Source organism: Diadema antillarum, unplaced genomic scaffold (assembly GCF_040938485.1).
Source record: "Diadema antillarum isolate AM-2024a unplaced genomic scaffold, OU_Dant_1.0 scf00000103, whole genome shotgun sequence".
NCBI classification, from domain to species: Eukaryota; Metazoa; Echinodermata; class Echinoidea; order Diadematoida; family Diadematidae; genus Diadema; species Diadema antillarum.
This window is the reverse complement of record NW_027270992.1, coordinates 5,783,973-5,809,975: the sequence shown is the minus strand read 5'-3', so window position 1 is coordinate 5,809,975 and position 26,003 is coordinate 5,783,973. Positions and strand designations below refer to the sequence as shown.

Sequence of the window (26,003 nt, the reverse complement as noted above, 5' to 3'; positions counted from 1 at the left end):
TCCTACAAGAAAATTCGACACTTCAAGCACAAATAATATGATATAAGATAACTTATTCAAATTCCTATTCCTCATTTCATAAGTCTAATGTATCTTTCGTTAGCAATGAAATCCATTTACAGATTCCCTAACCGCACCAGCGATTAACTGGTTACAGCACCCCGTGCCAGGGTTACTGATTTCCTAGCAAATAGTAGGATCATAATTATGAACGTAGCCAGTAAAACAGTCAATACAGTGACACACTGGTTTTTATCATTCAACATGTTGTGGTTCAGCTTTGTGCTTATTTGACTCTCCACTGCGTACTGATGACCTCTGGGAGCATTTGAGGACACCATTGTTGTCGAGGTGGATTTTGTCCGTCTACTTTCCACTCAGTCAATCATCCGTCACATCCGGTTAAAACGCGCGAAGATCGAACACAGAGTGAATGCTGCATGCATTCATACCACAGGTGATTCATACCTGACTGACCGGCTACCGTGCGGCATACTGAGTAGCCTAAGCCGCTGCCGCCACCATCACCAGCACTGCCACTATGCCCGAAAAAGCTGTGCATGACTTGACTAACATACAGTACACAGGCACAACAAAGCGGGCCGGCGGGAGTAGCAAGAGCTGGTGTACTTCGAGTTTCGATATCATTTCAATTTTGGTATGTCTGGCTTTGATTTATTTTCTTGAGTAGACTCTACATACCGTACTGACCCTATAAACAGCTGATAAAAAGTGATAGAACCTTAACCCCGTCGCGGGGCGCTGTAACATTGTCCGTATGGGGTCGCTGCTGCGGTTAATAGAACTTGTACCTGCTAATACTAGTGCTATGATCACATGTGTTTAACTAACGTTAAACTTAACGTGAGTAGTATAGAAGTAACATTGAGTGTTAGAACATGTACACAAACCCATGTCATGTATCAGTAAATTTGCAGTATTCAGTAACTACACGTTTAAGGGCCTAACAGTTTTGTCTTGAAGGAGTAGGGTTCTAATCCCTGTTGCAGCTTTCCGAGTCATACTAGTAATGGCAGTTCCCCAGTTAAGCTGTAGGGGCAGAAAGAAAGCAGTGAGAGTTATGACTCCCAAATGATCACTCTTTTGTTGATCGTTCAAAACATTCTACATGGTGTTGATCACGAACTTAGGTTCTTTTGTACAAGCTATAGCATAGAGTCAGGGCACCAGTTTGCTGCAGGGGTCCAGTTTCTGGCACCCCCTAGGAATGTCTAACCATATCTTCAAAAGTAGAAGAGTATTTTTTTTCTAAATTGTTTTGTTTGAAGAGCAACTGAAGAGCTTTCTTTTGATACCAGAATCATGAAATAACTCGGATGATGGTCTTCATAATTCTAATTTAAACCGTCTGTGTCACGCTGTTTTTAAAAAAGTATGACTTTCTTAACAAAACGTTAAGATTTTGTTCTGTTGCTAGGCAACCACCATCATCCCTTGTTTGTATCTATTAATAATACTAGAGTATTAATGACTTTATACAAAATCTTACTATCAAAAGAGGCCTGGCATGGTAAGGTCGAAGGAGTCCTCGTGTACAATGTAACTGTGTTAAATATTCTGAGTTAAAATTAATTTCCTTTGTCGGTTTTGAGGATTGCAACAGTGACCAAAATGTCGGGGATGGGTCCGGTTTGTGGCACCCCTAGCCAGTTATATGGGATTTACACACATAGCGCTATTTTACATGTCAAAATGGGTGGAAATTGATGAAATACATGCGATCTTGAAAAACTATGAAATCGTGAAGGATCGAGATAATGAATCCAAATAAAGTGTTCTAACAAGCTGAAAACTAGTTGGACCATCAAAAAATATTTTGTTTTTGCAAAATTTTCATGTTTGAAGAAATCAGGGGACATTTTTGTGTGGGGTGCTGCAAACTGGACCCCCGTGCTGCAAACCGGGTCCTCTTGGTGGTTGCAAATTTTCTGCATAAAATTGATTATTATGACTAGGGTAATTGTCCACCATACAAAATTGTGATGCAGTGTCAAGAGGCCTTTGGTACATTGTACCTCTTCCAATAAAAAAAAAAAATTATTGAATTTCTGTTTCCCGTTTTACCAGCATACTACTAAATACCCTTGAAAAGACCTTAACCTGCCGCAAACTGGGTCCGCTACCCATACTCTAGCAGTCAGTAGCACTAATAATAGATTAGTAATACACCACACTGCAGCTTAGTGACATAATGCTATGTATAATAAAAAGGAGGGTGTTTGTTTGTATAATATAAAGTCTGTCAATGCATTATGATTCCATTTGGGAATATTTTTGTAGGAAGTTGCATGATGGTTTTTTTCATGCTGATTCCAAAGTGATGGATCATGTGCATGCATGAATGAAGCATAAAGCAAACCGCCCACAATTCAACCATATTACACCATCCAGAATTTGACTGCCGGCTGCGTGTAAAAACCTATGCTTTTGCTGCATGTGGTTGAATTTTGGCATGGGAGGTCAACAAACCTTGGTGCAGGTTGTTTTTTATTCTATGAACAACATGTAAATTTGTCTTGTCTTTGTGTCAGTGCCCATAATCATAGAGACTTGTCAGCATACTGCTGACATAAACCATATTCAGTGGTATGAATACATGCACAACATGTTCATCATTATGTGAAATATTTCATGGACCAACTTTGGTCGTCATATCTTAATCCTTTCCATGTTACTAGGCTCAAAACTTTTCAGTTGCCTCTCATAGCCAATAAAAAACATGTCTGAAAAAAATAATTTCATTTCTTTCTTCAGAGATGTGGCTCTAGGTAAGGCATAAGAAAAAGAGAAAGAGAATCCCTTCAACATGGCAGAGGATGGATACGATGATGATCTGGATGCCCTCACAGCTCTGCTCGACAACGATGATGCAGACGCTCCTTTCAGTGATGGTGATGATGTTCCCTTTTCAGTGAAGCCTGAAGATGCAGTCCGCGTCTCTCGGAAGATCAAGGAGAGAAACAATACCGGTAGTCGAGTCCAGACTCCACGGGCTGGCTCCGAATCTAGCCAAGAGAGTTTGGATGAAGGGAAATCTAAGGAGGAGCTGCTTGGTGAGATACAAGAAATAATTAATTTTTGAGGAAGTTCCTAAACCATTTGATTTTATTAGTTTTGAGCTTTTGATTTTTGTTTTCCTGTTTTAGGTTGCAGTAACTTTTTGATGTACTTGGTGCTGTATTCATAAGCTTGTAAGTAGGACATTCCTAGTTTTACCTTTATTGTATCTGCCATTTTTAGATATTTTTTGTTCCAAGAAATATGGAATCAAAGTGTAAATTTGATAATTTTGCAGTGGCAGTCTGTCCTTTCAGTGAACACTGCCTCCCTTGTCTAGATGCAAAATTCTTCACCCAAAATATTAATAATTGTTTGAACTCAAGTCAAAGGACCATAATATTCATCCACAAAGTGAGCTTCACTGCCCAACACATTCTTTCTTCTCTATTTTCTTTATTGATTCAGTCTATATGTCTGTAATTTCTTGCTTGTATGAACAGAAGAGTTACGGCTCATGAGAGAACAGCTGAGCCAATTTAAGGGGAGTGCTCCCACGGCAACACCTAGCCCCAGCCAGCCCAGGAAGGACCCTCCCAAGGAAACGTTTTCTGATGCACTCTTCCCTGATCCACAGCAGCTGACTTTTCAGAAGAAAGAGAAGCAGCAACAGCAGCAGCAGAAGAGCGAGAAGAAACCGAGTGCTGTGGCAAAACAAGACAGTGTAGAACTGGGTGAGAATGAATGAAAAGATCCAGTTGTTTGGACTCACAACCTGTTGCATATTATCTGCAGCATGCTGGGAGACTTGAATATTCTTTTCCAACTTGGTGTGGTTGCACATTCAGTTTTGACCACACTGGAAAAAAAGTCCTGCCAGCTTTTGTTTTCATCAAGATGTCTCAGTGTAACATGATTTGTTGTGTTTCTGAGATGATGTCATCAAGGTGGATGCAGCATTGCACAAGGAAGGTGGAAAATTTCCTGGCTTGATTGTGCTAGCCAAAACATAGTTTTCAGAAGGGCTCAAAATTCATCTTCCACCTTTGGAATGTGTTTGCAGTATATTGAGAGGGTCTGCCAAGAACCTAGTCTGGCTGATGCGATTTGCCAGGATGATTAGTTATTTTGGAGTATTTTGAGGCCAAAAGTGTGCAATAATTTCAATTGTATGTATTCAACTTTTATTCCTGAAATGCCCTCCCCATTCAGTTGTGCGTAGGTAGAATGTTACATGATGATCCATCATGCCCCAGCAATCGCATATTCCAACAAGCTGCATACGATTCACTCTGGTGCAGAAGATCGATGGATACTGTGGCTGTGGCCCGATCTGTCGATTGTTGATGATGTGTCATAAAGAATTACATAGCAATCACAATCTGGCATGCTGTGAGTGGTTTTGTGTTCATTTTTATGTCATTTTCTATTGACACTTGATTTCTCCAGTTGTTTGTCGATCTTGCTTTTGCCATTTGGTAAGTTTGTAAAAGGACTGTTCAAATAGAGAGTCTGAAATTGTATCATGATGATGTATTTTAATGTTCTGAGTCTCCACTATGTGGAACTTATAATTCAATTTCCAGAAGTACTTAATTCTCAATCCTGATGTCCCAAAGGATATGAAGAGAACTGCATCAACCGATGTATGGGTATTGTGGTCTCATATTTTCAAATCTAATAGGGCGTCAGCAAGCCATCAGCCAATCAGTTCATTTTGCTCTTTGTTGATTTAGATGACAATGATGGACTGGGCGATTTGTTTGGTGAATCCAGCGACGTTGATGATTGTCCAGCTGAAACTCCCAAGAAAGTTGAGACACTCTTTGGGAAGAACAAGAAGAGGCTTGCCCACACGCCTCAGACTTCCACAGCTCCACCAAAGAAAGGTAACAAATACCAATTATTTCTGCTATGCAACAGATAGTTAATAAAAAAAAAATCCCACCAGAAAAGTTGAGTGATATATTAGGCAAACTCCATACTGCACTGGCACTCCCAAACCACAATCTTTGTAATACCAAGTTCTATTAATTTTTATGTTTGTAAAATTTCAGATTTTAACCCTTTCAAAAGTGTGTCCTTTTGATTTGCTTCAACATTTTTTCATGGTGGACTGACTTGTTTTCCGGAAATAATCTGATAAAACTTTCTTACTTTTATTCAAATTAATGATTCTTGCTTTGAGTCATTTTTATCGCAACTTGATTGACAAATGCCCCAACCTGAGTATATATGTGGGTAATTCCATGAAGTTGGGGCAGTGTCCATGTAGCATCGTGATATTTAAGAAATACATATCAGCATAACTCAATATTAATTATGCTATACATTTATTGTTTGTAGGCTTTACATTTGCATTGAGGCCACACATTTTCCTGGAAATTTTGTGCCATTCAGACTCAATTTTGATGAAGTTATTAAACAATATGTAACAGTGTAGCATCGTGACGTGTCCATTTAGCATCGTGATATTTTAAAATTTGGTCCTAAGAGACAAATTATGGCAATTAGCTTGACCAAAATTTGATGCAATATGCATATTTACAAGATATGAATGAGATAGCTAAATATCTCAAATTTCCTGTCAACAGTTTTAATTTTAAAAGAAAATTACAAAATGTTTCACGATGCTATGCGGTGTCCTTTTTTGTGACATTTGGTGGACACCGCCTAGCATAGTGACACATTGTGTAATTTTCTTGTAAAAGTAAAACTGTGGAAAGGAGAGTTAAGATATTTAGCTATCTGACTAATCTAGTAATTAGATCTAGTAATCTAGTAATGCATATTATATCAAATTTTGGTCAAGCTAATTGCATTAATTTGTCTTTTAGGACCAGATAACTATCACCATGCTACATGGACACGTCACGATGCTACAGGACACCGTTACATATCGTTTTAATAACTTCATCAAAATTGAGTCTGAATGGCACAAACTTTCCAGGAAAATGTATGGTCTTAATACAAATGTAAAGCCTATAAACAATATATGTATAGCATAATTAGTATTGAGTTATGCTAAAATGTCACACTTTGTGCTCCAACTTCACGGAATTACCCATGTCTATGATTGTTTGTTTTGTTTCTTTTTAAATCATGGCTACTACTAAGACACAGCATCATACACAACAGATGAATCCCGAGTATAGTCGGGTAGAGGTCTAATGGAAATGCGTGTTGTAGCAAAATCAGCCCGTCCTCAACGGGTTAAACAGATGCCACTTACATCTATAACCCAGTTGTGTTACTATCAATGGAGGCAGTTCACCACAGTGACAATTCAATGTATTTTCTCCATAGGAGACAACCAACTTGATTAAAATATCTATCGCTGTATCTCCATGGTGATGTAAACTCTTATAATAATGAAATAATCTGTATACTATTGACACATAACTTTATGCTGCTTTAATTTGAGATCAGAATTTCACTCTCCAGAAACATCTGCATTTTCCTTGCCTCTCCTCTCCGTGGATATCTGTTGAAAAGGTTCCCTCCTCATTTATTGTTTTCTTCTTCACCTTCCCTGTACAGACAGGAGATTAATCTTAATGTTGCATTCTGGGACAGCTGATCTTGTGCAAGATGCTTTCATAAGCTATAAGTTTCCAGGCATTCATACGGAGTTCTTCTTGACACCACTTAACCTGATTGTTTGGGCTACTCAGGAAGCCCCATTAGCATTAGCCCATTCAGGACGGGCTGATTTTGCTACAACATGCATTTCTCATAGACTCCTGCCCAAGTATACTCAGGACCCGTCCTCAACGGGTTAAAGGATGCCCAATCTGGCTACAGTATTTACAATTGTGCATGTTGAAGCAGTCTGAAAAAAACAACAACAAGTTTTCACTTGCTTGAAACGTCTTTCACATATTTCATTTCTCTTCCCCTTACAAGTATCGCCGTACCGATGCAAGAAGTGCGACAAGGTGTTTGACAAACTCGAGGCCATGAAAATCCACGAATTCAAGCACAAGGTGATAAAGTCCCTGGGGTGCGAGGAGTGCGGCAAGACGTTCACAGACAAACTCCAACTCCAGACTCACCTCAGAACCCACCAGAACTCTGCGCCCACTCGCTCGCGTGATTCCGATAAACTCAACACCTCGTTGGAGCAGAGACGGGCAGGAGCAAGCAAAGGGGGCCAAGCTTCAATCGACCCAGCGGAGAAGGGTACAAGAGATAATAACGACAGAATCCAAGGATCCAAGCATTCCGTCCGTCAGATCGGGTCAGGATCAAATCCGAGAACTTCCAGAGAGGAAGAAGAATGTGAGACGGAGTATTTTTCCAGGATTAGAATCATGTGAGTACCGTTGGTAACAGGTATTTGTTTTTGCACAATGCTGAAAAAGAATGTAGCTATCCAATTGGTCCATTGCTCATCACTTGACATGCAGTTGAAAGTACCATTGCATGCTCTCACTGTCAGCCGCGCAGTTTTGTTTGAGCAAAAATGGACATCGTACGGCTGATGTCACCAATTTCCATTGACTCCTGTGTTAAACTCATGAACCACTCGTAGTCTGTGTTCCATTGCACAGCTCTGATGTCACAATATGCAAACCTTTGCCCCCTGGTGTTGTGCTTCTGGCAAATGATAAAGAGTAATTTGGTATACTACCAAAAATATACCCCCCAGAACCCCAGAACTTACATGTCAACTTATTTTCATTCAGATGTATGAAAAATCTGGCAAACAGTCAAAAAGATAAAAGACATCCTACTGTAGGTCAAAATGAGTCATCATGATTTAGGACAGTGACTACATTTTGTGTTTGCATTTTGTATTTCGATCTGATCCACGTTCTTTCACTCATAACTGCCACTGCTGTGTCTCCATCCTCCAGAAACCCTCTCGTGTCGTCGGCGGTGATGAAGGAGAGGATGAAAGGGAGGAAGATGATTCGTGTGTCCATCCTGAATCACTACTCTCGGACAGGGGACATCGAGGGTGACTGGGTCACCATGGGCGTCATTGTCAGGAAGATTTCGAAGACGGACTCTAAGGTGCGCAGCTAGAATTGTCTTTCCGGCTTATCTGACATAGTTTAGTGTTGCTTTGCTTCTGGAATCTTGAAGTCGCTGTCATATGATCAGTTTTCTTTCATAAAAATTGTAAATCCAGATTTTGAGTAGAACAAACAAGAAAAATATGCAGCTTAGATTAGGACTTGCTATGAATATTTATCAGTTGAATTTGATTGTCGGTTTCCATTGTTTCGAATCATTTCATAAGATTTTATCCTTTCTGTTATCGATTGTATGGCCATTGCAGTGCCTCTTTATTTACACTGGTGCTTTATTTCAAAGAGATCTCGCATTACATGTATTGCAGATTTTGTCTAGTAATATAAGTATACTATATCAATTAGGAGAAAGGATTACTGCGTGATTTGAGTTTAAAAGAATAATATTGGACTTACAGTGTGGGGGAAAAAGCATTACTACATTTTTTTTTTTATCCCTGCCAAATATAAAGCAAATGATTGTGGAAATTTCAGTAAAAACCTTGTGAAAACTTCAATGAGACTAAAAGCAACTGAAAGTTTGGTTTGAAAATGAAATCATGTTTAAAATTCATGAGCACTGTTCACCATTAGAACAGTGCTCCGTAGTTGTGGACTGTCTAAATGTGGCTCACATTCTGTGAATGCAGAAATGTTTGCAGTACGTGAACTTTTGCGAATTTTGCACTACTTTTGGCTCGCACACATTCTATAACCTGCGAAAATATCTTTATGACTGACTTTCTCTGCACATTTTGAATGGGTTGGAACGGGTGTGTCATCAGTGGTGCCTCCCTAGAACTCTGCAGTATTAATTTGAGCGCATGTGTGTATCCAGTAGTTTCTGTGCAGTCTGTACACTCGAATGGATTGGGCATTACATCGATTTCCTTGCAAGAAAATGTGAAATCAAATTCTGCCATTTCTGTGAATTAGATGAAATCATACAAGTTAGCACTTGGGCAGCTCAATATCAAGAACCTGCAAATATGATTTTGAGCCCCTCAGTGCGAAAAATCAATTGCGCAAAAAATATGGATGTTTACAGTATATGATCGTCTATGGTTGTATCAGGACCAGGATCCCTATGAGACTTGCACATGCTTTATTTTTCACAGGGGAAGCCCTACAGTATCTGGATCCTCAATGACCTGTCGAACTTGGAGGAGTGCGTGTCTCTCTTCCTCTTTGGCAAGATTCACGAGGAGCACTGGAAGACAGCTGAAGGGTCAGTCGTCGGGATCCTCAACGCCAGCGTCATGGAGAAAAGAGATGATAGACAGGTAAGTGTGAAAACGCTCCCCAGCCCCAAACTTCCTACCCCCAACCCTCTAACCCCTACCTCCAACCCCAAACCACCTACCTCCAACCCCAAACCGCAAACCCCAAACTCCCTCCCTCCAACACCAAACCCCAAACCCTCAAACCCCCTAACCCCACTCCTTTAATAGCAATGGATGTATGATATGAGCTACTCATGGTCGATTTGAAAGTAAGCCTTCACACCTACCAAGTCTGTTATAATGGAAATTTAGTTGGCACTTGTCAATTTACAAGCTGATTTTCATGCTGATGATGATATTGGTGAAAGTAGCTCTGATGATAATGTGCTGGTGGTGCTGATGACGATGGTGATAAAAATGATAACAATTTGTCAGAATTCTCTGTATTCACTGACAAAACAGAATCCAATCATGCTCAGTGGAAAACTCCAGGTGACTTGATCTAGAAAGATGGATAGTTTGATCGCAAAATGAGCTAAGCGCCATTTTCAAACATTTTCCAGAAAGTCCATCATCAGATAAAGCAAAATAAAACTTTTCCAATGATACCTCGCTTGTTAAATAACGAGGAACATTCTTGAAGTTCTGATCATGAATATCCTATATTTTTTCTTATTATTTTCTGTGTTTTGTCAAATTAACACAAATAAAATTACTTAGTTTTGCAATCAAAGTCTTCATGTCTTTTTGTTCAGCCTCTGCCATTTTACTATCTCCTGAATGACACTATGGATTGAAAAGTTGTCCTACAGATTATAACGGTCATTCTCTTTTGGACAGATGCTAGGATGTGTGTCACAATTTGATAATGACGCTAAAGCTGCCGCTGCTGATGGTAATAGTTATATAATGATACAGTAATGAGAATGAGGAGGAGGAAGAGATTGTATCTTTTCAAAACCTGAAGAGGATGATCAAGATAAATGTGATAGTCGTAACAACCCAAACCAAAACTGACAAACCCATACCTAACAGTGCCAAATACTGTATGCGTCATATATTTTGCGAGGTTTTTATTTTCGCAAATTTTGCAAGTCTGGTCCTATTTGTGAATTTGAAAGCACACAAAATTATCAACTCTGGGGGGTGTTTCATGAAACTTTTTGTCAGTGATTTACACCGACAACTGTTAAAAGCTACTGAAATCCTTGCGTCTGATCGGCTGATAGCAAATTTGTCGGTGAAAACCTCCGACGAACTCGTTGATGAAACGCCCCCCTGAACTCGACATCAATGGGATCACGTGCAAGCAGACATTTCTCCATTCATGACTGTACTTTTCACAATTGCGATTTTAACCATGGGAAGTCGCGATTATCAAAAAATTAGACTCGTAAATATATAGTATATACAGTATTACCTCTATCCACATAAATTTCCTCCAGAGTAGTACTCTGATGTGATACTGCAAGGTGATGTCCTGTCCTATTTTCATTTCAGTTTTCAGACAACGTCCAGTTGAGGGTGGACCACCCCCAGAAGATCCTGATGATGGGAAAGTCTAAGGATTACGGAAAGTGTCGGGGAACCAAGAAGGATGGGCAGCCCTGCTCACAGTTTGTCAATATGTAAGTCGGTTCAGTATGGGCACCACAGTGTTCCCACCTTAATTTGTACCAGGTATTTTGTCTACAGAATTTAGTATGAGGTTGATTTTTTTCTTCTTTTGTTTGTTTGTTTTTCACAGTGAAAGGTTTATGCAAAAGTCTGGTGCTCACAAAAGAGATATTACAAGAATATGAGTTTGCTGTATGGACGCTACCTAGCATGTAGCTGTGAATACTGGCAGAACAATTATTTGTAAGATTTTTCGGCCAGATGTGTGGGAGATCAGGGATCAGATCTTGAGGTCATTTTGTGACCTTACACTATGAATTGAATGATACCAGAAGTTTATGACAAAAGCTGTAAAGAGACATAGTGTCTTTTTAAAGTTTCTGTGAGGTGAGTTTAATTGTTGTTTCTCTCAATGGCACAGGAGGATGATTTTTGTTTGCTATGTTTTTACATCTCAGGGGTGACTGCCAGTACTGTGTATACCATGTCCAGAAGGAGTACAAGAAGGCTGGATCAAAGAGAACTGACCTCAGTTCATCGTAAGTCTTCATCTAAATTCTGACTTTACTTCGTAGGCGAGAAACCTGAGTGCATGTGCACCCAATCCTATACAAAAACAAGTTCCCCCCCCCCTCCAAAAAAAAAAAGAAGAGATTGTGCAATTGACAGCATGTTGATAGAACAAAAAATATTGATACATTTCCTACTTGTGTGTTTGTGTTCACATTCAGGGCTTCTTTCTCATTGATGTGTTTTAATCTGAAAAGATGGCCTTATAGTGTAATTTTGTTATTGATAGTCACATCGTGATAGTTTCCATTCATGTTTGTGGTGCGCGTACACATGCACAACAACAACATACAATTATTGTTCTTTCTTTTTTGTAGCACTTTCAGAATGATTATCACAATATACTATAAAACACGATATTTTCGCGGCATGAAATTTTCACGAATTGGAGCCAATGGCCTTTTTCGCAGCATGACATTTTTGCGAGTTGCCTCCAACATTCAATGCATTTAATGTAAACAAAAACTTTTATGTGCATTTTAATTTTGCGAATCTTGGCTCTTCTGAAATTTGGAGAAAATTAAAATGCACGCGAACATTCCTCGTTTTACAGTAAATTGCTGTTTGAGTATGGAATATTTCTAATCAAGGACATAAAATCCCACATCAATTTGTGGATTAAGATGTGGGTCTTGCTTCTGTGACAGTGAATATTGAGAATATACTGTAATCTTTATATAGACACATCCTCATATGATATTGGTTACGCATGAAATTCTGTTTATTTCTCTAGTTTGAAAAACAAAACAACAGGCTACTAAATATTGTATCTGCTTCAATGCAGTAGACATCGATCAAATGTGTTTCCAAAAACTGACCATTATCATTTTTTGCTATCAACTATTGCAATCTTCTTTCTAAGGTACTCTGGGATCACTCCAAAGTCATTCATGAAGAAAATGAAGAAAGACAATTATATCTATGGCGGCCAGTCACTGAGTATGCCAAGGTAAATATTTTATAGTCATACCATAATGCAAACTACATCAGTAATTGTTAAACACCCCCCCCCCCCCATCTACAGCAACAATTTGCGTTGATGATTCATTGTTAACATGTATGGTGTGTTGTTCAGCTTTAGTACAATTATTGTAATTGTAACTTTGATATTTGGTACTCCAAAGGTGCTGACAAAGAGACTCACAGTTTCACATTGTCTGTAACTGTTACTATTACACCTGTTTGTAAGTTATTATGAAAGTACATCCTCCTTGAATCTAGCTGAGAACCCCCCCCCCCCCCCAAAAAAAAAAAAAAAAAAAAAAGAAAAAAAGGGAAATAAAATAAAGATGTTAAAATGAGTCCCCAGACTCATTTCATAAAGTTATGTCCAACTTTTTGAAGTTGCAATAATACTGTTATGACAAAATTGAAAAATGACGTAAATGTTCATAGCTAATTTGTTTCCCAGCTGGTGCTAAAGTAACCAGAAATCATGTCACCTTTCCAGGAATTGCAAACCTTCATGAAAATGGTGCCTGATCCTCCAAGTTGACTTTGCTAGAGAATAAGACTTATTCTTCTTTACTTCTAGCATGAGCACTCCTGGTGGAGGGGTCACTTCTCAGTCCAAGTTGACCAACAAGTTCAATTCCAACAAGCTGAGTCTGAAGAGCCTCGGGGTCAAAGGTGCTGCTGCAGTCATGGAGGAAGCCAAGAACTCAGTCTTGACCCTTCATGGCAAAGGTCAAACAGAAGAGGACATGCTGGTCAAGGTTACTGGAGCATCAAAAGAATTGTGAGTTTTTTAATAACCTGTTTACCACTTCAAGGTAACTTCATTTGTTGATTAATTGATTAATTACTATAAAAGTGGATATTTTCACGTGAGTAATTTTTCGCGCTCGGCCAGGTAAGATGAATTTTGCGTGTTTTTAATTCTGCGGAATCAGGACATTAACTATTGGAACATATGGCATGCAAAAATATTTGCGTGCTTTTATTTTTGCGCTAGCTTCTGGTTGCGCGAAATTTGCAAAAATTTTTGCACCGCGAAATTTTCCACTTTTGCAGTAATTCATTCATTCATTTGTTCATTAATTAATTAATTCATTCATTCATTGGTTCATTTTTGTCGAGCCCACCGGAGGTGAGGAGAGACTAAGGGATCGCCTGTGGTGTCTGTCCGTCCGTCGTCCGTCGTCCGTCTGTCAGTCGTCCGTCTGTCGTCTGTCCGTAACGCTATAAAAACATGAATAACTCTGTACTCTGGGCTTCAATTTGAATCAAACTTGGAGGGAAGAGTGGTCATACAAAGTTTTACCTTTCACCAAGTATGAAGGTCACCTCAAGGTTAAAGGTCACAGGCAGGGGTCAATGAACTTTTAGGGCCCAATGTTAAGTTTTTAGGGCGCGTTTTGATTATGGGTCATAACTTTTGATCCACAAGTCCGTTTGTGACTAAACTTGGGTGGTAGATGTCCCTTGGGGAGCTGATGGTCACCACAAGGTCAAAGGTCACAGGCAGGGGTCAATGAACTTTTAGAGCCCAATGTTAAGTCTTTAGGGCGCGTTTCGATTATGGACCATAACTTTTGATCCATAAGTCTATTTGTGACCAAACTTGGATGGTAGATGTACCGATGGGAGTTGATGGTCACCACAAGGTCAAAGGTCCCAGACAGGGGTCAATGAACTTTTAGGGCCCAATGTTAAGTTTTTAGGGCACGTTTCGATTATGGGTCATAACTTTTGATCCATAGGTCCGTTTGTGACTAAACTTGGATGGTAGATGTACCTTTGGGAGTTGATGGTCACCACAAGGTCAAAGGTTCCAGACAGGGGTCAATGAACTTTTAGGGCCCAATGTACTGTGCATTTGATTATGACTCCTAACTTTTGATCCATAGGTCCATTTGTGAACAAAATTTTTTTAAAAATTGTTGTACGTTTGTCGGCGAGACACATTACGGCACTTGCCTTGTTTCATTCATTCATTCATTCGTTAATTTTTTCATTCATTCATTCATTCATCCATCCATCCATCCATCATGGCATTTGTAAAACATCATTTCATGCAGTTACTTTGTCTGATATGCCTAAAACATAGATCTTGTAAAGATATTGATGTTTCTGGAATGCCAGAACCTACATTGCCTCCCGCAATGTGTATGACAGCACTGTATATCGTCTCCATGGTGGGAAATCACTAACTTATCTCTTGAAAAGTGATGGTTCTTGTTTCTCGTTGCATCTCTTTGCTCTTCTAGTGCGAATTCAGCCACTGGCTTATTGTCTTTCACGAGTCCCAATTTTATTAGATATTATACTTGGGAAATGTATGGCACATGGAGAGAGTTACTGAATTTTTAAGAGTGACAATGCATCTGATGCTTGTTAAATCTTTCTCTCTTAATTTATTCCCAAGGAAGATCTGAAGTATTAGAGTTATGTGATGATTTGTCCTGAATTCCTTTGCCAATCTATACACAGCTCCACTCTGCTGAAGACTCCCACTCCAGGAACCCAGAATCTGATGAGACACATGGTGTCAGTAGAGCAGAGTGAGTAGAATTCCCTCTTTTACAAGGGGGCCTTGGTTACAAAATGGTACTGTGTGACAAAATGCTCATAAAGTAAAGGAGTTCTCTCTCTATCTTTCGGCACTGCTGTTGATGATGCTGTAGAGTAACATTCCCTTTGTCCCAAATTGTGTCAAGATCTAAAACCTGTCTTTACTTGGAAGGTTTGAAAATAGGGCCCTCCGAGTGAACATGTACATTGTAGTTGTTGTCATTGTATTCAGCCATGATATATTTCCGGTTTTGTTCACAAATGTAGAGCTATATTCTGCTTCGGTCTGTGTCTCCATCGCTTTCTATGAGATAACTTGATTAACATTTTCAATACCTTTCAATATGTTTCCATTATCACATTATTTTAGTAATGTAACCAACAATTGTTTACTATTCAGTTTTTGTCACTAGACTTACTAGAACACTGAACATAGAAAGGAAGGAATCCTATTTAAGTTGTTATGAATTAATCAGACATGATATATGTATGGATGATATGTGAGTGAGGTTGATTCAACACCCCCCCCCCCCCCTTCCCCACAGAACAGCCAAAAAAAGCTCGTCCTGGTTAGGATTTTCATGCTGTAACCCTGGCAGAGTCATCATAGTTTCACATCATTTAAAAGGACTCTTTTTTTGGGGGGGGGGTTGAAAATATGATGTACCTGGTGTGAGCAAAGCATTATTTGAAAATGTTTCTTATTATTTTTGAGGATTTTTTTCTCAATCTTCACTCTGAATAGGCAAGAAGACGGTGAGCACTATCTCGGCCAACAGCCTCCTAAAGCAGCATCAGCAGGAGATGGCATTGAGGAGAGCTACAAGGAAGAACTCCCTCTCCCAACCATCCACCGCATCATCTACATCCTGTAACTCCTCCTCCTCATCTTCATCTTCCTCCTCATCCTCAAGCCTTAAACAGACTGTTCTCACCCCATCCACCAAGCTCAATCTGTCCTCGTCCTCCGCCCCATCCTCCCGGGATCTCCAGGACACTGCGCCGAAACTCGGGCGTGGCTGGACCGGTGGCGACGACATCGACCTGGACGTGAGTCCGGTGAAGGTCCACAGGCCTAATAGGTCCACAAGCTCCACCGCACTCGCTAAGCAGAGGGCGCTGTCGCTCATCAAGAAGAAGGGGCGGATCGTGAAGGAGGATCCAAATTCGGTGAAGAAGAAGCTGGATGAGAGGAAGCAGGTGGCGGCCAAGAGGAGAGCTGAGGAGAGCTGGAAAGATGACAGTCTACAGGAAGGTAAGCATGTCTTGTGTTCATGATAAGTTTGTTTATTGGCGACACATTTGCTGAAACTAGTATATATTGTCGGGGACAATACAAAGTAGACAAATATTTTAGTGTGTTTATTTTCACTTGGGATTGTGTTGTGTAAAAAGTGTGGACATTTCCAGACTAAAGTATTCCACATTTACAATGTTTGAAGACATGGCATGAAATTTCATTTTGTTGCTGATAGATGAACCTATCGTCATAGAGAATTGCAATGATATTTATTCATGCACCATTTTGTGCTTCTTCAAACTGTTTTCTTTTGAGAGTCTTCTTCAGGTGGGATACTTCAGAAAAAAAAAAGTCAGTAAAAAAATGATATATAATGTGCCCAAAACTTTTCAAAGCACTGGGTTGAGGTGAATGAAGAAACTTCTACCTGACTATCAGTTCTGTTTGGGTTTTTTTTTCTCCTTTTTAAATGATTTTATGCACCTGGCAAATTATTATGACCTCACTTTTCTTTTCCGCACGGGTATACTGTTTCTCAAATCACCATACAGCATTGCTTTCATGACTGTTTGCCTCTTATTCCATCCCTTGTCTGTTTCCAAGCAGACGCCGAAAACTCCGAGGGCGGAGCGTCGAAGAAGAGGAAGACGTTTCTTGGCCAGGAGGTGGAGATGAGCAAGGATGAGATGGAGAAGATCATGAGTGCCAAGTCCAGTCACTCTGGTCTCCTGGCTGAGGTGAGAACTCTTTCATTCACATTTAAGGCAGTGTCTCTCCTGCAGAGCTGCCAATTGATACGTTTTTCAAAGAAGATAATTTTTTTTTTTGGTCTTCCAATTGAAATATGTTTATGTGTATTTTTTTTTTCAGATCTTTGAGTTAGTATACAGAATTGCTGTTGATAACATTTGTAAAGCTGATAGAATATGGAACTGAAACATGGGCTAAGCATCCTTTCTCCATCCATGTTCTTCATATGGGTCTGGATCAGATTTGTTTCAGATCTTTGAGTTAGTACACATTATTGTTGTTGATAACATTTGTAAAGCTGATAGAATATGGAACTGAAACATGGGCTAAGCATCCTTCCTCCATCCATGTTCTTCATATGGGTCTGGATCAGATTTGTTTCAGATCTTTGAGTTAGTACACATTATTGTTGTTGATAACATTTGTAAAGCTGATAGAATATGGAACTGAAACATGGGCTAAGCATCCTTTCTCCATCCATGTTCTTCATATGGGTCTGGATCAGATTTGTTTCAGATCTTTGAGTTAGTACTCATTATTGTTGTTGATAACATTTGTAAAGCTGATAGAATATGGAACTGAAACATGGGCTAAGCATCCTTTCTCCATCCATGTTCTTCATATGGGTGTGGATCAGATTTGTTTCAGATCTTTGAGTTAGTACACATTATTGTTGTTGATAACATTTGTAAAGCTGATAGAATATGGAACTGAAACATGGGCTAAGCATCCTTCCTCCATCCATGTTCTTCATATGGGTCTGGATCAGATTTGTTTCAGATCTTTGAGTTAGTACACATTATTGTTGTTGATAACATTTGTAAAGCTGATAGAATATGGAACTGAAACATGGGCTAAGCATCCTTTCTCCATCCATGTTCTTCATATGGGTCTGGATCAGATTTGTTTCAGATCTTTGAGTTAGTACACATTATTGTTGGTGATGACATTTGTAAAGCTGATAGAATATGGAACTGAAACATGGGCTAAGCATCCTTTCTCCATCCATGTTCTTCATTTGGGTCTGGATCAGATTTGTTTCAGATCTTTGAGTTAGTACACATTATTGTTGTTGATAACATTTGTAAAGCTGATAGAATATGGAACTGAAACATGGGCTAAGCATCCTTCCTCCATCCATGTTCTTCATATGGGTCTGGATCAGATTTGTTTCAGATCTTTGAGTTAGTACACATTATTGTTGTTGATAACATTTGTAAAGCTGATAGAATGTGGAACTGAAATGTGGGCTAAGCATCCTTTCTCCATCCATGTTCTTCATTTGGGTCTGGATCAGAAAAACATGGTTCAGTTGCTAGCTTCCACATTCTGGTTTGATAATTGCATCAGAGGACATGTTGCTCCAAGACGTCTCTGCCGGGAAGTATCACGGCCAGATCAAAAGTTTTTGCCTTTGTGACAATACACATCAGTCACTTCCCCGCACTCGGACTGTAATGTCATGAGTCACACGGCATTCACCTCCGTAATTCTTCTGTAACCATACAAGGCACAGGTAAATCGTTCCAGTTCATCCATCACCTCAGCAGTCACATTCCTAGATTCTCCAAGCTTTGAAATGCAGCCTGATATGACTTATTGGTCTCAACCATTTTTATTGCTTTTACTTTCCCCTTACCTTTGAAGGCACTAGTGCTATCTCAGCCAGTACATTCATGGAGTCTTAGCAAAACTGTACATGCAAGAGCTGTGCGACTCATTGCTAGCTCTGTGACATCTCTGCAATGCCATGTGTTTCCCCGTGCCTGTTTCGAAGAGGATACAAATACCCTGTAGGGATCTTGCATGGTGGAGGAGAATGAAAAAAAAAAATCTGTGTCAGGGCTTCTAACTCGTACATTCTTAAACCTTCTGTCCCTGGCATACATGCAATACGGGACAATGCGTGAGTCTGTTTCTTCTTGAGTAGATTCTAGAGATGGTATTTCAAGACAGGATTTTTTTGATCCATCAGACGTCAGCTGGTATGCTCTTCCTTCACATATCAGGCTGATCACATGACCTGCGAGAATGTCAGCTGATGAATCACTTTTTTCCACGTTGACAACAAGAGCTGGATGAACTGCTTCTTGTTCAGATTTATGAAATTTTGAAAATTGATCAGGAGGTCATAGGTATGAATCCTGTTCGAGAATTTATGGCTACTACCAAAACACTGATCAATTCAGTACTTATTTATGGGGATATTGAGCAATTTGTCAATCAGTTGCAATAAAGAACTGCTTCTTGTTTTCATCATAGGTGAGAAACATTTTTCAGTCCTTCCCGTTTTTTCTTTGTGCCACTGATAATGAGCTCGTCCTCTACCCATCGTGTGTTCAGTTCCAACCCTATCACAGAATCTCTGCAGTACATGTCAGTGCTAAAGACAACAGGTGTCTTGGGAGAGTTGTTGAGTACAGAGTGCAATACCTTGCAAGGAATGTCCCAAAAAGGTTCCAGGAAGTTCATGCAAACAATGGAAGATTGTATTTCCATCTTCTACAATGAAGCTTTCCTTTGGCAATGTTGCATCTGTCCAAATCTTGCTCGATTCCCCAAAGAGGAAAGAAGTCATCTCTTCTCAATACATTTAATCCGCATGACTAATAAACTCATACAAGCTGTGAAAGTTGTTGATATTTTGATTTTTCTGATTTTTTGTTCTGGACAGTATGAAGCCGAACTGATGGACCGGTACTTCAAGGAGCTGGAGAAGAAGGAGGGTCTGGAGAACAGACTAGACTCCATCAACGAAGTCAAACGCAGAGTGGTGTCCTGCAAACAAGTGAGTAATAAAATTCACTCAATGTGTAGATGTTCTCATGTCATTCCCATCGGGGTCGTGACTACTGTAAAAGTGAATATTTTTGCGTATTTCTTGTACAATGAATCTAGCGTGAAAGTAAACCACACAAATTTCCGGTTGTGTTATGTGATATTATGCTATATTCATTCTGCAAAATCAAAACATGCGAAATGTATCTTAACCAGCTGAGCATGAAAAAAAAATTATCACCCCAAAATTTCAGCTTTTACAGTATTGTGACCTGGTGCCTGAATAAACCCACTAGTCTTCCTCATCCAGCCATTTTTGGTAAATTTACATATTGTTTGTCAAATGCCCATTGTCATGAATAATGTTCCACTTTTTAATTTCAGTGTCTAGCACTTCAATTAATGTTGATCATTACAGAAATCACAGCTAAATTGGAGCAAGTGGTAATGTGTCACATAGGCGAACTCCAATGTTAACATATAATTTTCCTCAAACATGGATTTGGATATAATGAATGCAGTGTGATTAGTGAAACCTTTGGGGACCTTGAAGCAATATTAGACAATCAATTCAAATTTTAGGAATTTAAAAAAAGAAATTATTCAATTTGTGTTGTCACAACAATAGGATATGAAAAAAAAGTATTTTAACTGTCTACCCAGTCAATTGATTTTGAACTTCTCATAAAGAATAAGGATTTGTATAATCCCTTAATATTTTTCGTACTATTGTGACATCACATGGAGAGTGGGCAGCACACAGAATATACAAGAGCTCTAAAAATAATAACATTCAAACAGACGGTCTGATTTTCCTAAAGCTGTCACAAAGTGCTACACTAATCTTTCTGCGTACCATGAATCTGCATGCATGTTTACGGAAACTTTGCTCTTAGACAAAACTGTGACTTGATGTCGCAGGGAGACAATAAGAGTGAACATGTCTCGAGAACTGATTTCTTTTTCGTCCGTAACCCACGGCAGTGCTCCTTCACCTGGTTCTACCCATCGGATCTGTGCAAGAAGGAGCAGCACGCCCTGCACTGGCACGAGGCCACGCAGCGGTTCTTCCGATGCAAGGACTGCAACTCGCGGACGATCACATTCTACCGGCTGCCCACCAAGCCCTGCAGGTTGGTTGATGGCGCAAAATTTTGTCTTGCTTCTTGTAACCCTTATGTAAATCACAGGAGGGCCATAAGTCTTGGGTAACAAAGAAATGAAATAGGTCAAAAGGTTAAGGAACAAAGACAAATTAAAGGAGTGATGATGACATAACAGGGGGGTTCACACGTACACCAATTAGCGCGATACAAATCTCGAGATTTGCATAGCGATCAGTATCTCGAGTTTTTGCACGTGTGGACAGAAAAAACCCGATAATTAGCGGGTAAGCATCGCGATGCTAATCCCAAGAAATCTTGTGCTAGTTCATCAATTAGCGGGATAATTGGCCCCGTGCTGGTATGTGTGAACAGTGGTGATTAGAATCTCGAGTTTTTATATCCCATCATACTTCACCTCTTTCACCTCTTTGGCGCACCACAACAACCGCGCGCGAACCACGCCACTGACGCACAAAAAACAATGGACAAAGGGAAGTGTGCGCAGGTAGTGATAGAGAAGGGCGCTGTGTGACCCAGTTTGCAGGCTTTGCTGTTATCTCTATCGGCAATTAGTGGGATAATTCTGTACGTGTGGACGCTTGCAAAAAACTCGAGATTCCGGGCGCGATCACTATCCTGCTAATTTGGTACGTGTGGACGCTCGCAAAAAATCTCGAGATATGGAGCGCGATCGTCATCCCGCTATTTTGTACGTGTGAACCCGGCTATTAATTCTACATTCTTTCTTTGTGTTTCTTTCTCTTTTTCCTTTTTTTGTTTTAGTTATCCTATGCCTTAGTCCCATACACACTGAATAAACTTCTCAATCGTTTTACATTCTTGTTGAAGTAATGTATGTGAAGTGAAACAAAAATGGAAGATCCATTCCTCTTCTATTTTTTGTTCACCATTGACAAAAACAAAGTTCTGGTGTAATGAGCAACCCCTTTGTGATGCAAACATGTAACATAACAAAGGATCGATTTGGAATATTGTCATATATAATGAGTGAAGTTCAATAGGTTTCTATGTCATCTTTCTGTTTCAGCAAGTTCTTTGTTATCAAGCAACTTTCATGTAATGTATGCTGATTTTAAACTAGCAAACAAAGAGAAATGAATGTCGGAGATATGTTTGACACAAACCTCAGATTCCAGTTCAGAAAGATGTCTACTATTTCCTCCTCTTCCAAAATTCAGGACATTTTAAACTAGCGAACGAAGAGAAATGGATGCCAAGAGAAATCTGAAACACAAACCTAAGGTTCCAACTCTGATTCAGAATGTCTTCTTTTTCCTCCATTGTCAAAATTCAGGTCTTGCGGAGGAAATCGCTACCAGAGAGCAACGATGCTGAAGGTAAGAAATGCTCTGTGATTGGTTTATCCGGTCTCCCTGAGACATGATGCTAGCTGGGCACCAAACAACCTGCAATGTTTCACAGACTGGTCAGATGGGATGGGGGATGGGGGGGGGGGGGGGGGGGAGGGGAGGGGAGTGATTCCCTGATTAAAATGAGTGGCTGAGTGTAGTTTATATGACTTGAGCTCTTTCTCTTTCTCTCTTTGGAGAAAGTTGTGGGCCATGGGGTCAAAGTTCATGTGAAAATGCTCAAAATCTCTGTTTTAAAGCACACACACACACACACACACACACACACACACACACACAGACACAGACAGAATCTGTCATATGAGATCATACACACTACCTTCCTGCACACATCTGCTACAAACACAATGTTTGCATCTATCCATTCAGTATGCACTATGGCCTTACAGAGCATGGGGAGACAAGCATCCATGGAAAAGAAAAACAAACAAACAAAAACTCAAAGAGCTGGTGAAAATCCAGCCAAAATTTCTTGTATATCAGCAGTGCTCATCCAAGTATATTGTACAACCCAAGCTTTGGTTTTCTAAAGATAGATTCATACGCTTCACCACACTGTCCTGTCAATCATTTAAAGGCAGTTTTGTCTTTGTTTTGCATTTTGAGGTAGGCCTACTTAATGAAGTCTTCAATCCTGTAAAATTATGGCATTTACAGAAAGTGTGAGAGCATCTTTGGAAAAAAAACAAAAACAAATGGAAAGTGTGAACCGATGGATTGCTCTGTAACTGCATTGATTCCACCTTTCATCTTTGACTTAATTAAATGTTTCTTTCATTTCCAATAATGGCATTCTATTAACTCTGCTGGGTTCCCTTGCCCGATATACATTCTAAATATCTCTGACTGAGAAGCAAAGCAAAGCAAGATTAAGAAAACTCTGGAATAGATGCGTGAAGTAACTTTGCACATAAAAACATTTATTAACTTCACTACGTGAACAGCACATAGGCAACATACCGTGAGAACTTGCGCAAGAATGATAATACAGTAATACAATAGAACATGAGGAATTTCAACCAAAAAAAAAAAAAAATTCCATCAAAGAACACTCAAGATAAAACAGACATGTGTAGTGAATGGAGTGTGGTAACCTGTATACACAGCTTTGGCAAACACCTGTTGAATTCATACCAGTATACAGATGAATTTCACACAACTGTAGAAATGCTATGAATGGTATGTGAATACCAAATGCTTTGATTCCTGTATTGGGAAAGTACTCCTCTCTGTCCCACTCCCATCAAACAGAAAACCGAGACACTTCTACACCGTTCAAAATGCTGTCATTAATTCACTCATTTCAATGAGATTTTGTGTCTAGCTGCTATCCTTTTGTGTAGCAATTTAAAATGTGAAAGTACATCAATTCCTTCCTGATGTTTCTGACTGAATGAGAGTTGTTAATTCCAAATTTGAATTCCAAATTTTGTTTCCCTTTTAGATTCCAACTGTGGATTCACAGAGGTTTAGAATTATGTACATTGCAGCCTGAAAATCAAAATTTCTATGCTACTTTGATGAATGAGAGACATATTTGGTCACAAAAAAGGCAAACACAGAATGATTTTTAATATTAAAAGAGAAATGCACTCAACATGATTTGCCTTGCAGTGGAAATATAAAACACTACTCTCAACGACATAAAACTCTTTCCTGTGAATGTTCATCATTTGGATTTCAACACCTGTGACATACAAAGTGAATTTTTGCCGAATTATACATATTTTTTTCTCCAAGTCTCATGTGATTTGTCACATATCTACAAGTCACTTTGTGAATAAGATTAAGAACACGATTTGGCACAATCAACTCTACTTGCGTATATACATGGCCTTTCCAAAAACCTAACACCAAACACTGTGCATTGCCACATAATATACAATGAACGCATTTCAAAAATCATCACAGAGCATGGAAAATAAATAGTAAATTGTACACCAAATATTTGTTTGGCAAGTCCAACTGTTTTTTCTTCTTTTTTTTGTTGTTGAACATTTAACTACACCATTCATGGTTCTGTAGTAAGGCAAGGGATGTCTCATATATGTATTGTTATCTTCAAAGGGCATTAGTTTTATCGTATTCTCACCCTGCCCCGAAGAAAAGAAAAGAAAATCTAATGCAAGCAATAAGGCATGAAACATTGAGATTATCAGCACCATCAATAAACAAGAATGGAGTACCCACAGATGCACACTTTGCTGAGCTTTGGGATAAATCACATTGATTGATCTGTATACACAGCTTCTGAACAAGCAAATCGAATCCGGTCATACACAAGTAATACGAGACTTCGGTATAAAGAGGAAATTGACTTCTAACATATTATCATTTTGTTGTGAAACCTCCAACTTTGATATCCACTTTTGATTTTGAGGTCAAACTGCATCTTCTGTGCTTGAAATACTTTCTATTTTTGTGCTTTGAATTTGATTCTTTTTTATTTAAGGTCATTACTATTAAAATTAGAAATAACTGATGGTTACAATCTGCTTCCATACTCTATATCATTTCCCCCAGGAGAGGGATGGACCAAAGATTGGAGGCGAGACACTGCTGATCAGAGGAGAGGAGCAGAAATGGGTGTCCTAGTCCAGGAACCAATGCTCACCTGTCCATTGAACGACCTGCACCGGTACGGGGCAATTGCAGTTGCATTGGGCAGCCGAGAGTTACAAATTGTCATCCAACAACCGACTTTGGCCAAGTTGCAGGAAAAGTGACAAAACTGAACTGTGTCCTGCTGACATATACTGGGGAAACATGTTTTAACAAAGACTTACAAACCATGACAATTTTCTAGGAATACATCGTTTCCCACTCTACCGGGTACAAGAACAACAACAAAATATAAAGAGTTTGGATCTGCAGAATCATCTTGATAGAACGTCGTTGGGGCGACAAGACCTCTAATCTACAAAATGTCAAATGTTCAGGAGAGCCAAAACACATGGCAGGGAAAGCACTATATGCAATGGCCTTTCCTTTGACCTGCCTTGGTGGCTTCATTTTTGGGGTAAGACAGCTAGGATTTGGACAGGACATCACCTAACAGACTATCTTACCATTAATCCAAAAAAAAAGAAGTCATTTTCACCAACATTTGCGATACAAGGTCTTGTCACCCCAGCGTCGCTAAGAGGGTTTTACTATATCGAACATATTTGTAATGAGGTTCCATTGTACCTAAATGTTGGCATCATTTTGCTTTAATGTTAACATTTTGTTTTTCTCTTCTTTTTTTTTTCAGAACAATTTTCTTAAATACTTACTTGAATACATGAGTGGATTTCTTCCCCACCCGTGCAAGGTAGTTTGAATTCACTTGCAATGTCAGCTCCCCATTCCAGTGTATTAATTTGTCTTCAAACTGCTTTCCTATATAGACTGGTGCAAAGAATTATGGATTTGAAGTTTTCACCTTCATAACTACTCATTCTGTGATAAGTGTAATAGTGACTTGAGTGACTTCTTACTTCTTTGCGATTGAGATATCAAATTATATGGAGAAATGAAAAACTTATAGTCTAGTTTATTTTTGGTCCATCTCTGAATAAAAAAAAAAATACTACCAACAGTACTAATTCAACAGTCTTGTTCAAGATTAACTTTTTTTTTGTTACTTTAAGTGGTACAGAGTCACAAGTAAACACCAAATTGGTGAATGATTATGCTCTATTAACGACCTAGTATTAAAGCAAAGCAGAGTTGAAAAAAAAAGAAGATATAAGAATATGTGGATTATCATGCTGTGTTCTTGCAAAAGTGTGCAGGTC

At 39.2% G+C, this 26,003-nt stretch overlaps 1 protein-coding gene across 1 annotated transcript; it reads left to right on the top strand.

The window, feature by feature from the left end:
- Positions 1-2,827: 2,827 nt before the first annotated feature.
- On the top strand, positions 2,828-25,573 carry LOC139719042 (protein MCM10 homolog). Its single transcript, XM_071630486.1, has 17 exons — positions 2,828-3,074; positions 3,522-3,752; positions 4,755-4,907; positions 6,925-7,333; positions 7,878-8,037; positions 9,155-9,325; positions 10,760-10,887; positions 11,335-11,415; positions 12,309-12,395; positions 12,981-13,184; positions 14,879-14,949; positions 15,705-16,214; positions 16,806-16,936; positions 19,624-19,737; positions 20,712-20,860; positions 22,149-22,191; positions 24,748-25,573. Exons 1-17 carry the CDS (start codon positions 2,828-2,830, stop codon positions 24,817-24,819), a joined length of 2,961 nt encoding a protein of 986 aa, XP_071486587.1. The 3' UTR covers positions 24,820-25,573.
- Positions 25,574-26,003: the final 430 nt, after the last annotated feature.

Coding starts and splice junctions, on each gene's coding strand:
- LOC139719042 (XM_071630486.1), top strand. CDS start 2,828: ATGGCAGAGGATGGATACGATGATGATCTGGATGCCCTCACAGCTCTG. Junction 12,396..12,980: donor CAGTCACTGAGTATGCCAAG/GTAAATATTTTA, acceptor CTTTACTTCTAG/CATGAGCACTCCTGGTGGAG. Junction 19,738..20,711: donor GAGTGGTGTCCTGCAAACAA/GTGAGTAATAAA, acceptor AACCCACGGCAG/TGCTCCTTCACCTGGTTCTA.